The sequence below is a fragment of the Notolabrus celidotus genome, chromosome 24, assembly GCF_009762535.1.
Source record: "Notolabrus celidotus isolate fNotCel1 chromosome 24, fNotCel1.pri, whole genome shotgun sequence".
Lineage (NCBI taxonomy): Eukaryota > Metazoa > Chordata > Actinopteri > Labriformes > Labridae > Notolabrus > Notolabrus celidotus.
The window spans coordinates 8835659-8849795 of record NC_048295.1 but is presented as its reverse complement, the minus strand read 5'-3'; the positions used below and the strand labels follow the sequence as shown (position 1 = coordinate 8849795).

At 44.1% G+C, this 14137-nt stretch overlaps 1 protein-coding gene and 1 long non-coding RNA gene across 6 annotated transcripts in view; one reads left to right on the top strand and one right to left on the bottom strand.

Moving 5' to 3' along the window:
* The window catches only part of dock9b (dedicator of cytokinesis 9b), a 78124-nt gene that overhangs the window by 8302 nt on the left and 55685 nt on the right, over positions 1 to 14137 (bottom strand). For all 5 annotated transcript variants that reach the window (XM_034677620.1, XM_034677619.1, XM_034677622.1 and 2 more), the window contains 31 exons: positions 14020 to 14115; positions 13711 to 13845; positions 13455 to 13629; positions 13115 to 13170; positions 12059 to 12133; positions 11813 to 11953; positions 10850 to 11194; positions 10677 to 10759; positions 9975 to 10097; positions 9811 to 9890; positions 9539 to 9726; positions 9024 to 9089; positions 8766 to 8858; positions 8433 to 8544; positions 8122 to 8240; positions 7504 to 7590; positions 7320 to 7409; positions 7056 to 7171; positions 6667 to 6736; positions 6443 to 6568; positions 4442 to 4513; positions 4193 to 4339; positions 3954 to 4037; positions 3756 to 3867; positions 3493 to 3671; positions 3258 to 3365; positions 2976 to 3087; positions 2574 to 2704; positions 1163 to 1277; positions 995 to 1061; positions 159 to 206 (listed from right to left, as the gene is read on the bottom strand). In XM_034677620.1, coding sequence (XP_034533511.1) covers positions 159 to 206; positions 995 to 1061; positions 1163 to 1277; positions 2574 to 2704; positions 2976 to 3087; positions 3258 to 3365; positions 3493 to 3671; positions 3756 to 3867; positions 3954 to 4037; positions 4193 to 4339; positions 4442 to 4513; positions 6443 to 6568; positions 6667 to 6736; positions 7056 to 7171; positions 7320 to 7409; positions 7504 to 7590; positions 8122 to 8240; positions 8433 to 8544; positions 8766 to 8858; positions 9024 to 9089; positions 9539 to 9726; positions 9811 to 9890; positions 9975 to 10097; positions 10677 to 10759; positions 10850 to 11194; positions 11813 to 11953; positions 12059 to 12133; positions 13115 to 13170; positions 13455 to 13629; positions 13711 to 13845; positions 14020 to 14115 — 3551 coding nt within the window. The remainder of the gene's footprint in view (positions 1 to 158; positions 207 to 994; positions 1062 to 1162; positions 1278 to 2573; positions 2705 to 2975; positions 3088 to 3257; positions 3366 to 3492; positions 3672 to 3755; positions 3868 to 3953; positions 4038 to 4192; positions 4340 to 4441; positions 4514 to 6442; positions 6569 to 6666; positions 6737 to 7055; positions 7172 to 7319; positions 7410 to 7503; positions 7591 to 8121; positions 8241 to 8432; positions 8545 to 8765; positions 8859 to 9023; positions 9090 to 9538; positions 9727 to 9810; positions 9891 to 9974; positions 10098 to 10676; positions 10760 to 10849; positions 11195 to 11812; positions 11954 to 12058; positions 12134 to 13114; positions 13171 to 13454; positions 13630 to 13710; positions 13846 to 14019; positions 14116 to 14137) is intronic.
* On the top strand, positions 5033 to 5709 carry LOC117808130. Its single transcript, XR_004630148.1, has 4 exons — positions 5033 to 5105; positions 5198 to 5255; positions 5337 to 5472; positions 5637 to 5709. It is a non-coding gene; the product is annotated as an uncharacterized LOC117808130 (long non-coding RNA).

The following is a 14137-nucleotide window of genomic DNA, read 5'->3' as shown; positions in this document are numbered from 1 at the left end:
ACTTTGCAGCATGAGAGAACAAACCAAAAGCAAAGGGTTAAAAGGTTCAGCAGGGGGGTTCATATCAGTAAGTCTGTGCCCGGCTGTGAGTCATATTACAGTTCATACATCAGATCATTAAGTCAAACAATACACGTGACATGATTAGACTCCTGTACCTGACGATGAATCTCTTCCCCATGTATTTAAACTGATGAAGGCAGACTCTGCGGGAAGAAGATTACAGATTAGTGCCACACTCAGCTCCTTTGGATTCATGCATACTCATGAGGAGAGGTGAATGGAGCACCTGGGAGGGATACTGGAGTAAAAGCACAGAAATCTGAACAGAGAATGACTCTGATGGAAGTGCAAGTGAGGGAAGAAGTCTCAAAGTGTCTGATTTTTTCATATATTAGCAAAGAAAAATGTAGCATCAAAGACTTTAGAAGGGAAAAGTACAAGTTTTATTTAGTAAATTAAGCAAAATAAGAGAGGAAATGTGCTGCTCATATGTTCAAATATGTTCTAACATTTTTTGCACCGTCATCTTTAAGACGTAGTAGCAGATCTGTTTGTTTCTACCCAGTAAAGACAGTCCACTTCCTGATTAGAATGACAGTAAATCATGCTAATGCAGCATCGACTGCATCAGTACTTCCCGGTCATTATGTGTCGATATAATAGTTGATATAGGAGGAGTTATTTCAGTCTACATTAGCTCTCATGCCATTATTGGAAGAGGCGATCAATACCAATCTGTGTGTTAACAACAGAGCTAAAGCAGGAAGTCAATTAGCTTAGCATCACATTAATATGGGAACTTGCCCCTTACAAGAACTCCATATGCAAGATTTCTTTGCAGCTTGTGTGTCTGGTTTGAACATTTCTGACTTTAAGGACCATTTCCTTCAGTTTTCTGCGTTTGTGATTGGCTGCTTCTTAAAGCTGATGGTCTCTGATTTGTCTCGTTCTCATCTACTCATAATAAACAGTCTACTTCCTCTGCACTTACTCTATCAATGTAAAGAAGTCCATCAGGTCTGAGGGTGTAGCTTTGTTCCAGTATGCAAACAGGGCCTCTGAGGTGATGAAACAGGGAGAAAACACAGAGAGAGGATGGTTTCTGACTTGTTCTTCGTGTACACTTGTTAGAATCAAGCCCACTGACAGGCTGCCCTACCCTCTGACATGCTCTTGAGGATGTGCAGAAAGCACATGAGCAGGTTTTTGATCTCATCGTGGTCCAGTTTGTCGCAGCGCAGCACAGAGCTGCCCAGAGCTGACGCACACTGGTTCTGAAATGATGGACAGAAAACAAATGAGAGGGAAGAAGTTTTTCAGTTACATTGAGAGTGAAATGGAAACTTCAAAGCTCAAACAACCCCAAACTTCAGAGCGGAGAAATGTCAAGACTTTTCCTTCAGGGTGGAAAGCACACGAGAGCGGGAGAAAATAGGCCGCCTGCACTTTGAGATAGCAGCATCAATGCAGGTTTGAAGAAATAGTTGCGTTACTGCATCCGAGGAAATAAGTGGAGAAGGCTGTGAGGTCAGTCTGACTCCTGCCTCGGGAAAAAGCACACACACTCCCTGAAGTGGGACACGCAGAGGAGAAGAATGCTGGGAGGAACTTTGGGAGGGTTTGTACAGATATGTGAACCACAGGCGGCTGTGTTTGTCTCCAAAGCATCTTGTTTACTGAGCTAGATTTGAAAATTAGCTGGACTCTGTACAACTCCAACCAAAAGTCTCTGCTGCAGAGGCCACACACACTCCGGATGAATACTTGTAAGGGTGTGTGTTCCTCCTGATCTCCCTCCACCCTCAGATTCGCAGCGTGTTTGTCATGATCACTCTCGTTGTCCTGCGGCACATCGGGGAGCCGCACAGAGAGGAGGGAGAAGTCCATGGTGACACGCTTGGTGGCGCGGTTCAGAGGAGGGGCCTCGGGGTCCAGGGGGAGAGGGGGCACGTTGACAGAGTGCCTCCTGGTGAAGCGCTCCTTTGGGTGGGGTTGGGAGGTCACAGAGCACAGGGAGAGGGTGTGGGGGGTCTGGAGGATGGAATAGGAGGTCCAAGAGTGCAGATGACTTAATGTTAAGAGGGAAATGATGGGAGTGTTGTGCAGAATACAAACTCTAACATCTGTTTTTGTCAACAGGGGTGTTAATCTTCATTATTTTAGACTGTTTTTGAGCCTCTGGATCAAATTGAATTCCACTGAGTCTGACTCTACTTTTGGAGCTATCTGGCTTTTTAGAAGCCAAAGATGAGCATTCCTGGATAGTTAATATGAATCATTTCTAATACAGAGAGGAAAAGAAGAGAAAACATCTGACTGGAGGAAGGAAATTTGACCTCTACTGTTTATTTTTTTGCCCGTCAAACTCTCTCTGTGTTCCATTTTTACACATTTCTTTCACATTTGACATAAAGATCTAAACCTGGCTGCTCCACAACTCTTGTAACTTTCTGCTAAAACCATCTCTGAATCATTTTTAAGGATCCCGTAGGAACACTGTCTTCAAATCTTACCTCAAGACCTAATAGATGGTTGTTTATAATCAAGATATCACACTAGTTTTTCCCTACCTTCTCCAGGGAGTTGGTCTTATCGCTGCTCTTGTCCAGCAGGCTGTTTCCAGAGTCAGTGGACACCAGAGAGCCTCTGGAGTCTGCGTGATGAACTGAGCTGACATTAGGAGTGGAGCTGTGAGGGGAGGCTGCATGAACAGAGCAGAAGAAACACTTCAAACAGAACAGCAAAAGTAGCTGTATTACAATATGGATCATTAGGCTCTGCAGTCTCAAGGGATGTTAGGTTTATGAGTAGACTAAGCTTGATGAGTCCCAGAGAAAGGTGATAACCTAGGTGGAGTACGTCTGAGAGAGAACATTTCCCTCATTATGAAGATTTAACAGAAAGCTCCCGCTCTGACTTTGCTCTTTGACTCTGCACTTTAACGATGGTAAGATAGTGGAGTGAGTATTTACCTGTTCCAGAGATGACCCCAAACACATCTTTGTGGAGCGCATTCTCGATGCAGCTGCCAGGTTTCTGAGGAGTCACCATGGAGTTCGGCACCAGAGAGTCGTCCCGGGCATGCTGGCACACAAAGTAAATACTTATTAACACTGATATCACCTGAAATAGTCAAGAGGGTGGAACAGGCAGGCTTTAACTCTGTATTAATCTTTTAAAGAGGAAGCAGGTTTTGCAGGGAGAAAAAGAAATGAGCTGCTGTATAGTTTTTAGCCACTAGATGTCAGGCTTACACTGTGGCTGCTGAAGGGAGCTGACTCCTTGCTGTCCAGTCTGTAGACGTTTTCCTGCAGCAGGCCAAAGAGAGGGAGGTAGAGGGTTGCAAGTCTGGCCTGCTGGCTCTGGAAGCACACAGCAGATACTCATGAGTCATACAAGCAAAAAGTGTTGAAATAATCTGAAAGAAATATCAAGAAATATTTCCATCCATGTTTCCTACGTCTGATTCCTTATTTGATAAGGACTCACTTTTGCAGCGTAGCGCTCGTCGAACGTGTGCTTGATCATCAGACCCTTCAGCACCTGGATGGCGATCTGTCGGATCTCTCGGTACTCCTGAAGAGCCCCGCCCACCTCCCTCAGCAGGAGGCCCACCAGGAAGTGGTTTCGACAGAAGTCGTCCGTCAGGGAGTAGTCCAGCTGCAGATCTGCAGGGAGAGATGATGAGACATGAGCAGACTGCTTTTACTCCACCTGGATGAAAGTGTCATGAAAGTGAAGTGTGTGTTTACCTTGGAATCTTTGAATGCGGCCTTTTCCGAAGGGCATGGGCAGATTGAGAGGGACGAAGTGCTCGTGGTTGCAAACGACCTTCAGGAACTCAAACTTGAACTCATACAGAGTCTGAAAGGAAAACAGAATATCAGCTTTAGGCTCATGTTTAATAATTTAGGTATAAAAATGAACATGGTAGCAGAGGAGTCGTCTACCTTTGGGTCTCCAGGCATAAAGCAGTTCATGTAGTTGTTGATCTGCTTGAATACGAAGCCTCTGTCCATAAAGGTGAAGCAGCGCTGATTGTGAAAAGATGAGCAAACACTGAGTTATTGTTCTAAATCATGAAAACCTGCAGTGAGATTTACATAAACTAAAGTAAAGGGCGATTTTTCAGACTCATCTACATATCAAAGGACAGTTCAGCACCGCAGGCATCGGGAGGAGTGCCAACCTTGATAAAAACGGCCAGGCTGTGGTTGGCATTTCGAGCTGCATCCAGGTTGTCCTTGTATTTCTGGGTGATGTGTGGCATCAGCATATTCACCAGAGTCTCTGCCGCGTGGTAGAAGGATGCAGAGAAGCGCTGGTTTCTGGTGAGCTTGATAAGAAACACGATGAGGAGGAGAGAGAGAGTGAGTGACTTTAGGCCTTGAGGTAAGGGGCTTAAGGAAGAGATGAGGAGATGAAAAAGGAGAGCTACCTTGACTTTGCTGCTCTCGATGAGATAATGAGACATGGATTTTACCAGGGCTTCAAAGAAGTACCACGAGTGCTGCAACAGAAAAAAACAGAGACAAGTCAAAGAAGCTACAGCAAGAAAACTTCTAACTACCCTCTATTAACAAGAGGTCAGAAGAATGAGAGGAAGACATTTCTTTTATCTGCAAGGACTGTAAATACAAGCGACTCATACTGAATCAGAGGTATGTTTAGAATCAGACTTATAGATTTATGTTTTTTAACTTCTATACCAGGCCACAGGAATGTATATATAGCATGAAAAGCAAGTTAAACATGCAGCAGTTATAAAACTATAGCTTGAACTTCATCTAAAACACCACATGAGAGAGCTCAAAGTAAGAAGGCTGTATCAATGAGGATGGATTCTCCTCTTGATTTCATCTCAAATTAAAAAACCTATTATAAATGAAGTTAGCTAATTTTTTTTTATCCTGTGTATTGGTAGCAGTGGTTCCAGTCTTGGTTTTTCATTGTTGGCCTTGAATGCAGCCTCTTGAAAGTAAGTCAACCCCTCCCCTGGTCCAGCCCCTTAATTAGCTGAGCCATATATAAAGCACCTGTGGCAGCATGGCTTCCTTTTCGTCCTGGCTGCTTGCCGGTTGCCACATGTTCTGTGTGCTGAGGTAGGTTATGGATCAAAATGATTAATCCAAGCTTGTTTGAAGTCATTTTGCATTTACTTGAATGTAACAAAGTTTAATTTGTCTTGAAATAGCCCCCTGTCTGCTGGTCTGCCTCTCTGCCTCATGTGAACTGGTGTCTGGTTTGCTAAGGTTTGTCTTTTTCAAATATTGTTAATTCATTGCTGAGATGTGGAGATATTTCTTTGTTTAATACTTTTATTTCTCCTGTAGTGAGGTTGTTGCCTGCTGCTGGTGGAGTCAAGGCCCTCTCAGTGGTTCCCTGCACTGTTTGTAGTGATGAGCACACCGGGACACAATAGTTTGCACCTGTTGGCCTTGATTGCTGTTTGCTGTGAGTTCATGAGTGGTGAGTAAGTTGCACTCCTGGAACACATCCTTTTGATGTTAGCCTCATTTGAAGTGTCCTTTTTAGAATAAAATAAACTGATTATACAGTAAAACTTTGATACATCTTCTTAAATTGACTAATTTACCTCCTTACAGTAATAACTAACACCCCTCTCTTCACAGATACTTCCAGTCTAAATCAATTTACATTGTCTTTTGGAACCAAGTCTCTGTCTTAATAAAGGTGTTGAACCTGTGTTGCCTTTTGAGTGATGGTGTTTATATATTTCCTGGTGGCATTGTCTGGTCAGTTAGATTATTGTTTCTTGTTAATTATACGCTAACCCTTAGTGCTCCCCTTGCCACACCAATGTGATGCAAAGAGTCAGAATCTAAGTCTAACCATGTAGAAAAAAGCTCAGTTAAAATAGTCCTGTTAACATGCAACTAAGTTTGCTTAAAAAGGCATCAGTTATACTCACTTGTTTTGAGCTCAAGTTAATTTTTTGTAAGTGATACACTTTTTTGAAGTAACATTATTTTCAAACACTAAAATTTGACTTTACTTTGATACCTTTTTTTTATTGTACATTTTATTCAGTTTGACTATTTATCTAACAGTTTGCTTGATGGCTATCTTTTAAGATTTCATTCCACATTTTAGCTCCAATGTAAAACTCATTTCTGTATTTAATGTGATTTAATTGAATGTAATTTTAATATCAAGTGAATACAGAGGCTAAATTTTTTATTTTTGTTTTACTTTGATTTAAACAAGTAAAGGAATTTAAACAAACTGATGTGGATTGAGGACACTAGAACTTTAAAATCTTAAGATTTCCAGACATTTTCCACTTTATTGTGCATATTGAGGATGGTCAGAATGTGTGGTTTTCAGGGGGAGTTATCACATCTACAAGATGAACCTGCACACTTACATGTACAGACTTCTTTCAACCTCAGCTTTTGCCTTTAGCAACATCAGTTACCTTTAGCAGCTTGTTGCTTGTTAAGAAGTCAGTGGAGGGCTTGAGGATGGCGGTCATGGCCTTAGCCAGCTCCTCATGGACTGTTTTAATGTTGTTGGAGGAATAAGGCTCGGGCTTTAACACGAACTGAAAGAGAGGGAGGAAAAGAAATGTTAGCTTTCCAGAGAGGTGTTTAAACATTATCTGAACACTGTTGGTGTGTATTTAAAGATAGGGAAGTGCACCTTGACGTAAGATCTCAAATAGTGTTCAAGCCCCTCTTCATGGCACTGAGCTACCACATGAACCATCACCCTGTGGCAGAGTAGAGTAGTAGGAGTTACTTTTATTCCTTCAAAGGCATGGACTCCTAATTCAAACACTTCCTGCAAAGCTTCAAAGACCAGTCATGCACCCAACCAAGATATCAAACATATACATAGAGTGAGGGAACCATAGGTGAGTTTTAATTAGAAGGATTCAGGCTATTATAGAAAAACAAGCGTGCAGCGAATGAAAGCGCTGCTGTTGTAATTTTCTTAAAGAGACTACAAACATCGCTCTGAGGCATATCTTTCTGCTGCAGTACACCAGGTTCTTCCCCTCTGTGTGTGTGTGTGTGTCTTTGTCTTGCCTTGTCACGTTGACAGCCACGTCCTCGTGCGTCGCCCTTGTGAGGACACAGAAGAGCTGGTTGAGGACGGTGGGCAGGAAGTTGACCATCACGTGACCTTCCATTGCATGCAGACTCTGCAAAGACAAACATTGGAGGGATGTGAACTCTGGCTTGTCATATTAACTTGAACGCTACATTACAGGGGTGTATTTGATGGGGCATGAACAAGAGGGTGTGTTCACTCTCCTGCAGGGCATTTGATATGAATGAGGATTACTGTACCTTCAGGTATTTCACCAGCTCCCCCTCTAAAGCTTGTTCTGACATCTCCATGCTTTGACAGTGGTGGAAGAAGTTGTGCAAGTGCTGATCCTGAAATAAATGTGCACAAATGTCAGATTATTTGCATCTAAAAGGTGCATTTAGATTATGTTTTAACATCTGCATGGATTTATGGTGTCATTACCTGAGTGTAAACTGTAGAAACAAGATGAGTGGAGACTTTGAATAAAGGTTTTCCTCCGTCTACCCATTTGATTTCAGAGCCAGAGTGCTGCAATGACATGCAAGCATCAATAAGTGCACTGTTTTGATTCATTACAGCACATTTAAGATGATACAACAACAGGATGTCATTCTCAAGCTGCTCTGCCGTATGTCTGCAGTGTGCTGGAGCCCTCCTGCTAACACATGCAGATACATTTCAAATCAGCCCCTCTCCATGCCCCGAAGCTTACCTGATGATCCACTTTAGTATTCATACAGCAGCTTTAATTAAATTCATACTAAACCCATTAGCCCTGCACCACAAACCAGCACTGAGGGGTCTTAACAGGGAGATGCCATTGATAGTTTGAATGCATCCTGATCACATTTCTGTCACTGGCTTTTGATGTGAAAGCTTCAACAAACTCCCAATCCAATCAGGACTAATGAGATGATCATCCGTTAACTACATATTGCATCTGGGACAATATGGAAATGTGAGGAAGCCCCATTTTGAAAATTGGGAAGCAGTTTGAGGGCAAGACGGACTCTGAGAGTGATTCTGCGTAATATTCAAATCTCAATCCTCTTTGTTTACCTTGTTACCACCGTCCTGGGAGCTCAGGTACCCAGCAGGCAGATTTGCAGAGACAGGCAGCTGCTGCTCATTCATGATGACTCTGCCGTCCCTGAGCAGAGGCAGCCAGGCTGAGCCCACTGTGGATGGATGAACAGGTGCAGTCACATGTTGGTTAAACAGTCTGAGCATGAGCTTTGAAATTACCATTTCAAAGATTCTGGACTACAGGGAAGCATCATAAAAGCCAAAACTGCGACTTTTTCACACTTTATGTACGACCGTTGTTTACACAAATAACACGCTTTTAAAATATCTGCCGCTTTTTCTACCTGGAGTCTCCACCAGGTCTTTCTTCTTGCTGTTGCTGTCACAGCTGACGTGATAGAAGGTGAACAGAAGGTGATGCTTTTCATGCAGCTGAGTTGGCAGCTCTATCTTTATCTGAGGAAGAGACGAACACAGAAAACCCGGTTTATTCTCTAAAAGAGGAGGAGGGTGAAAATGCCCGTAGAGGATTCAACGTAGAGTTGAAATGATCTCAAAGAACATGAGAGAAGGTGAGAGGTAACTCGTGTTTTTGCTCTCACCTCTTTCTTTGTATTTAATAAGAAAAATCAAATCATCATGATTTTATTACAGCTAATAATGGAGCATAAAAATACCTCGTCATAGAACTCAGGGTTCTGCTGGTGGTGCAGGACGGCAGCATGAGCCTGCTTCGTGAATAAAGGACCCCCAGGACGGCCGTAGATGCACTGCAGAAGATTCAGAAGCAGGGGAAATCAAACATTTCAGTGGAGATCTTAATATTTGGGCTCCTTCCAGAGAGAGGAATTAAAGTCTGAGTGAAGTGAAATGTGGCTGATAAAGAGGGCGAGATGAATACTGTCCATATTGTTCCTCTGTGTTTTTAAAGGTACCTTCAGCGGCACGGCGTCATCCTCATCAGAATCCTTGAACTCAATGCAAACAGAGATATTCCTCGCCTAAAGAGAGGAGACAAAGTTATAAAGCAGGCTGATTATATAAGCTGGAGGATATCCCTTTAAGACTTGAACTGATTTGTCTTCAGTGCCTCTCTGCATCCATTACTTCCCATAAAGAGACAGAACTGCTGCTCTCAGTTAAACTAAAGAGGGCAGATGAGTGGAGAGGAGGCAGGTTGGTTTCCTGTACGGAGCTGACCCAGTGAAAAGAAAGGAATTAATGTATTAATCAGAAGCTGCTGCTCTGCGTGAGGAGGATTCCATCCAGCTCTGCAGCTTTGCCGGTTTGAGCCTGAAGCGGCTGCCAGTTGTCTTTTGGGTCCAACAGGAACACAAAGTGATGACGATGAGAGATCACTCGCCAAACAAAAGCATCACTTTCCATGTTTGGGTGATTTGGGGATGAAACACTGATAAGGCATTACAGATCTCCTCTTCGCTGTTTGTACCTTAGCAAAGGATTTCTGCCCGTCATATTTGAGGTGTTTCGGGTACACGTAGAGGTGGTTCTTGTAGATGGTGAAGGGTTGAGAGCACTTAGCGATGCACGGGACAAACTCCTCCACCTCCAGGAGAGCGCTGCCGGGCCCGTTGCCTTCGAAGTTCCTCACTGGGATGTACGAGGAAGTCACGCAATCTGCAGACAGAGATAGAAGGAGGCTAAGTGTGTTGACATTTCAGAGATATTAATAGTGATTTTGTAAATATTTAGAGTGTTTACTTGTGACATCGGGGGCAACGCTGTCAATCGTGACATCTAAGTTTCCCAACAGCACTGGGAGTTTGGCCATCTTCTCCGGTCTGAAACAAAAACAGCTGTTAAAAATGCATCAAAACCAGCGCTGGTGATGTGTCGAAGAGAGAGAAAGAGGAATAGAGGCGCACTTTCTGAAGTCTGTAAGCAGCTTGAACATGTCCTCGTCTGACAGCTTGCTGCTGTCCTGCCTGTAGAGAGCAGAGAAGCGAGTGCTTTTGTCCAAAGTTCCTGACGCGTCTTTGAACACGGGCCTGCAGAGACAGAGAAGAGAGGGAGAGAGAAAAATCATTGAAACTGCTGCAGAAAGAGCACGTCTCAGTTCTACACCAGCGGTTTAAAGATTTGTGTCTCCCAGCAGGCTTTGCTTTGACAGTTTCTCAGTTCATATGCGGTGTCCTAAATTTAAATAACGACAGGGTGTCGTGGCAGAAGAGAATGAGTCCTGCTGATTTTGAGAAGCTACCAGTTCGCTCTAAACTGTATCAGATAATTCAGATAATTGTGCAAATGCTGCTTCTGGAGGTTCCTTTTTTATCATAGTTATATCATTTTAAATCTGCACCAAGCATCTGCACGAATGCATGCTGCCAGTCGGTCAATATTTAATAACAACATCAGAGAATTTAGACAGAATGAGCTATATTTCTGTTTACATGAGTAGGTTTGTGCTGAGTCATGCAGCTACATTTTAAAGAAGAAGCCAGGCCAAATCACTGTAAACAAAACCTAAAGCTTTGAGATTTGAGTGCTACTGATCTTCTCATCAGATTCTCTACATCCTAACACTTTAGACTCTTCTCTCAGATCATTGAAATGCACCAAAGTTTCACCTTGCAGCCCAAGCGAAAGGCATCCTGTACTGCCCCAGTCTGCTGCAGGCTGTCTTTGCATTCTTCAGCACCTTTTGAGCAATCTGCACGCAGGACACACAACAAGGGACTCATGTTAGTAATGAATCATGTGGGATTTCTGAGCAGATTAATTCACAGTCTAATCTCTGCACCTTCGTGGAGTCTGAGCTCTTCATGTACGGTTCAGTGCAGTGAGTGATCCCTCCCTGCAGCACCTTCTCAATCCTCGCCACCAGGAAGATTTCGGGATGTGGGCACGTGACAGAGAACACCCCCTGTTTGGGGTACCTGAGAGCCCCCTCTTGGAGGCCGCTGGCCTGCCTGTGAGCAGCAAGAGGGCCGTCTCCGCCGCCGTTTATGTGCAAGTCCTGAGAGTTATCGGAGCCGGATGTCATTTGGCGAACTAAGGGGTGATTGAGATCCACGTGGAAGTCAGCGGAGATCTTTCTGCTGTTCTGGACGTCGAAGAGGGAGAGGACGACGTAGAACGGCTCCACCTACGAGGAGAGGAGAGGAGAGGAGAGGAGAGGAGAGGAGAGGAGAGGAGAGGAGAGGAGAGGAGAGGAGAGGAGAGGAGATATTATTTGTGAGTAGCAGTTTAAGAGATGGCAAAACTTCCAAATGTGCTTCTAATTTTCCATCAATGAAAATGAGCTGTTGATGTAATCCATCTTCCCGTTCACTTTTTCCACTGTGCGCTTCCATTACGCTAACCTGTGCATGCGTGTGTGTGTGTGTTTGTGTGTGGGTGTGTGTGTACATGAGCTAATAGCTGTGGTCTCCGAGCTGAGCGTTGAGTCTAGGAGCAGTTTTCAGACTTTGGAGAGCGACAGCAGGAAACCAGCCTCAGACTGGTGCTAATGCTTGGTGGGAGGCCCAGGCTGGTTGCTGTGGTAACTTTAAATCTTCACGCCAACAACACTAGTTCTGACTGAGGCCTGCCAAGTGGGCCATCTGAACTGTCTGTGATCTTCTTAACTGATTTAAAGCGCGCCCTTGTTTGCTCAAAAGACGTTTCACAGATTCTGCTGGATGTGTCATCGTCAGCTCTGCAGAGATCAGACGGTGCGGCGTGTGCAGCTTCACTTGTGTGTTTGCTTTCAGCTCAAACGTACATTAGTCGTGGGTCCCTCTTCGTTCTCTGCCACACAGCCCTGCAGGTTGAACGACAGGTCGTTACAGCTGACCAGCACTCTCTTCCCGAACTTCTCCTCGAACTGCCGCACGTCGGGCTCAATACCAGAGAAGTCCAGTTTCTGCAGGAGACAGGTTACACATCAGAATCAACAATATCAACAAATACCAGGAACGACACTCATGCAGAATGTGCAGGACTCCATGGAGGGTATCATCTTCATCACCTGGGTGTCAGGGTCCAGTGTGAACAGCTTCAGGCGAGCTTCACTCCTCATTTTGGACTCGATGTCTCTGGCAGTCTGTTAATGCAAAGCGAAAAAAGTGATTCAAGCTGTTTTAAAAAAGAAGAGGGGATGAAGAGTTAATCAGATAACCAAGGACAGCATGGTCAAAAGAATTCAAATCCACATCAGCTCTGACAAAATCCAAGCCTGCACCCGCTTTCTATATCAGGCGACTTCTTATCTTCTACATGAATACATCAAATATGATGGAAATGAACTGAGTTACTGCTGCACAGCCTTAAGAGTCGAGACTGTTAAGTTAACATGAACATGCCAATATTATAGAGAGTTAGGACTATGTATGCACTCAAATTTCAGCCTCATCTTATATATTTCCATCATTAATTAAAGCTGATTTAATTTAGAGCCTTGTTTGTGTTCCCCTGATGTTTGTAACCCCAATAACCACTGACTTTGAGCTAACACCCCTCTCTATAGCAACTCTAAGCTGTTCTCCAGTCACCAGGTGGTCACTAATTTTGTCTGCCTGTACTGAAAATATGTAAGGTGGGTTTGTCAGGGTTTATTTACTGTGAATGGACAGCTGTTAAATAAGAAATGATGGCGTGGAATCAAAACAAAAGCTGAGAGACACAAAAACAACTGTCAGAATTGCAGATTTGCTTCAGCTCTTTAAAGTATTGATTCATACAGTAACTTTCAGACTATCCCTTTAAGTGTTTGTTGTGAGACTGCCACGTTCCCCTGCTGGACTTGGCCTCATCTGGCCTCTACATTTGGGGACCATGCACACTAAACCAGATGTTTGCCTGGTGAGCACCAACAGGGACCTGCTTTCAAGAAGCACAGCTGTTTAACAATTCCCCTCAAAGCTAAGCTCTATTTAAAATTCAGACCGCCTCAGAGTGAAGTAACCCGGCACCTTCAGGCATCCGAAACACCCCTAACAGTTTGTGGACTGATCCACATGTTGTTGCTCTTTATGTGGTCAAACAGAGGCGGTCAATGCTCGTACAGATGGAGGAAACAGGCTACCTGAAAGCTGTCTTGAAAACTTCCGGAGGAGAGGTCTGCTTTCCCGAGCTCCTCATCTGTTGGAGAGATCAGGATGACGGCTGTTAGCTGACTCAATTATATAAAAATAAAATGATGTGTTGCTGTCTGGCGCTCTGTGATGAGGATTACATAAGAAAGAAGTTGTTGATCAAGCATGAGTGGTTTGAAATGAAACATCTCAGAGAGGAAATATTCACTGGAGTACAGAGGAATCAAAAAATCCTGTAGATGCAGCAAACATGGACACAAACACTGCAGCATCAAATTAATACATGCAAAGATAATTGAGCTACCTAGACAGACATGCACAGAAACACACCATCATGCAGGTCTCCATTCCTCTTCTCCTGCATGGCCTGTTCGAAGCTGCTGTGGAGGATCTTGTTGAGAGTGCCGATCCACTCCTCCATCTCTGCCTCGCTGTCTGCGGCCAGCAGGAACGTGCTCTTGTCCTGCATCTTCAGCTCGAAGGCAAAGCGACGCACCTTGCTGTTCTGAAATTACAAAACCGCACAGGTCACTACAGGGTGGATTAAAAGGGCACGCTGATAGTTCTTTGAAACTCAGTCTGTTACCTGAACAACCCCCATGCATGAGTCGAGGAAGATGGTGCCTTTGGGCTCCTTGGAGGTGTTCTCGTCCTTGTAGAAGTTGAGGTTGTAGGATCCATCTCCCAGCTGGGCCAGATGGAAGTATCTCCTCTTGAAGGACTGGGGGATGAAAGTACACAAAGTTAACATCCCATGTGGCCTCTCTCTCTTTCTCTTTCTCTCTCGCTCTCTCTTTCTTTCTATAAATATCACAAGGGTGCAGATGGAGCATGGGAAGGAAATATAACATCATTACAAAGGGTTGTATAAGCTGTGCATTGTTACTCTACCCACCCGCATAGTAACACTGATTGCACTGTTCATGTTCCCTTTGTACAGCCAGCCATGTTTGGACACTCCTCCCTTCTGTGAGCCCAGGGAGGCTGAGTCCTGCAGGAGGAGGTAACAGAAA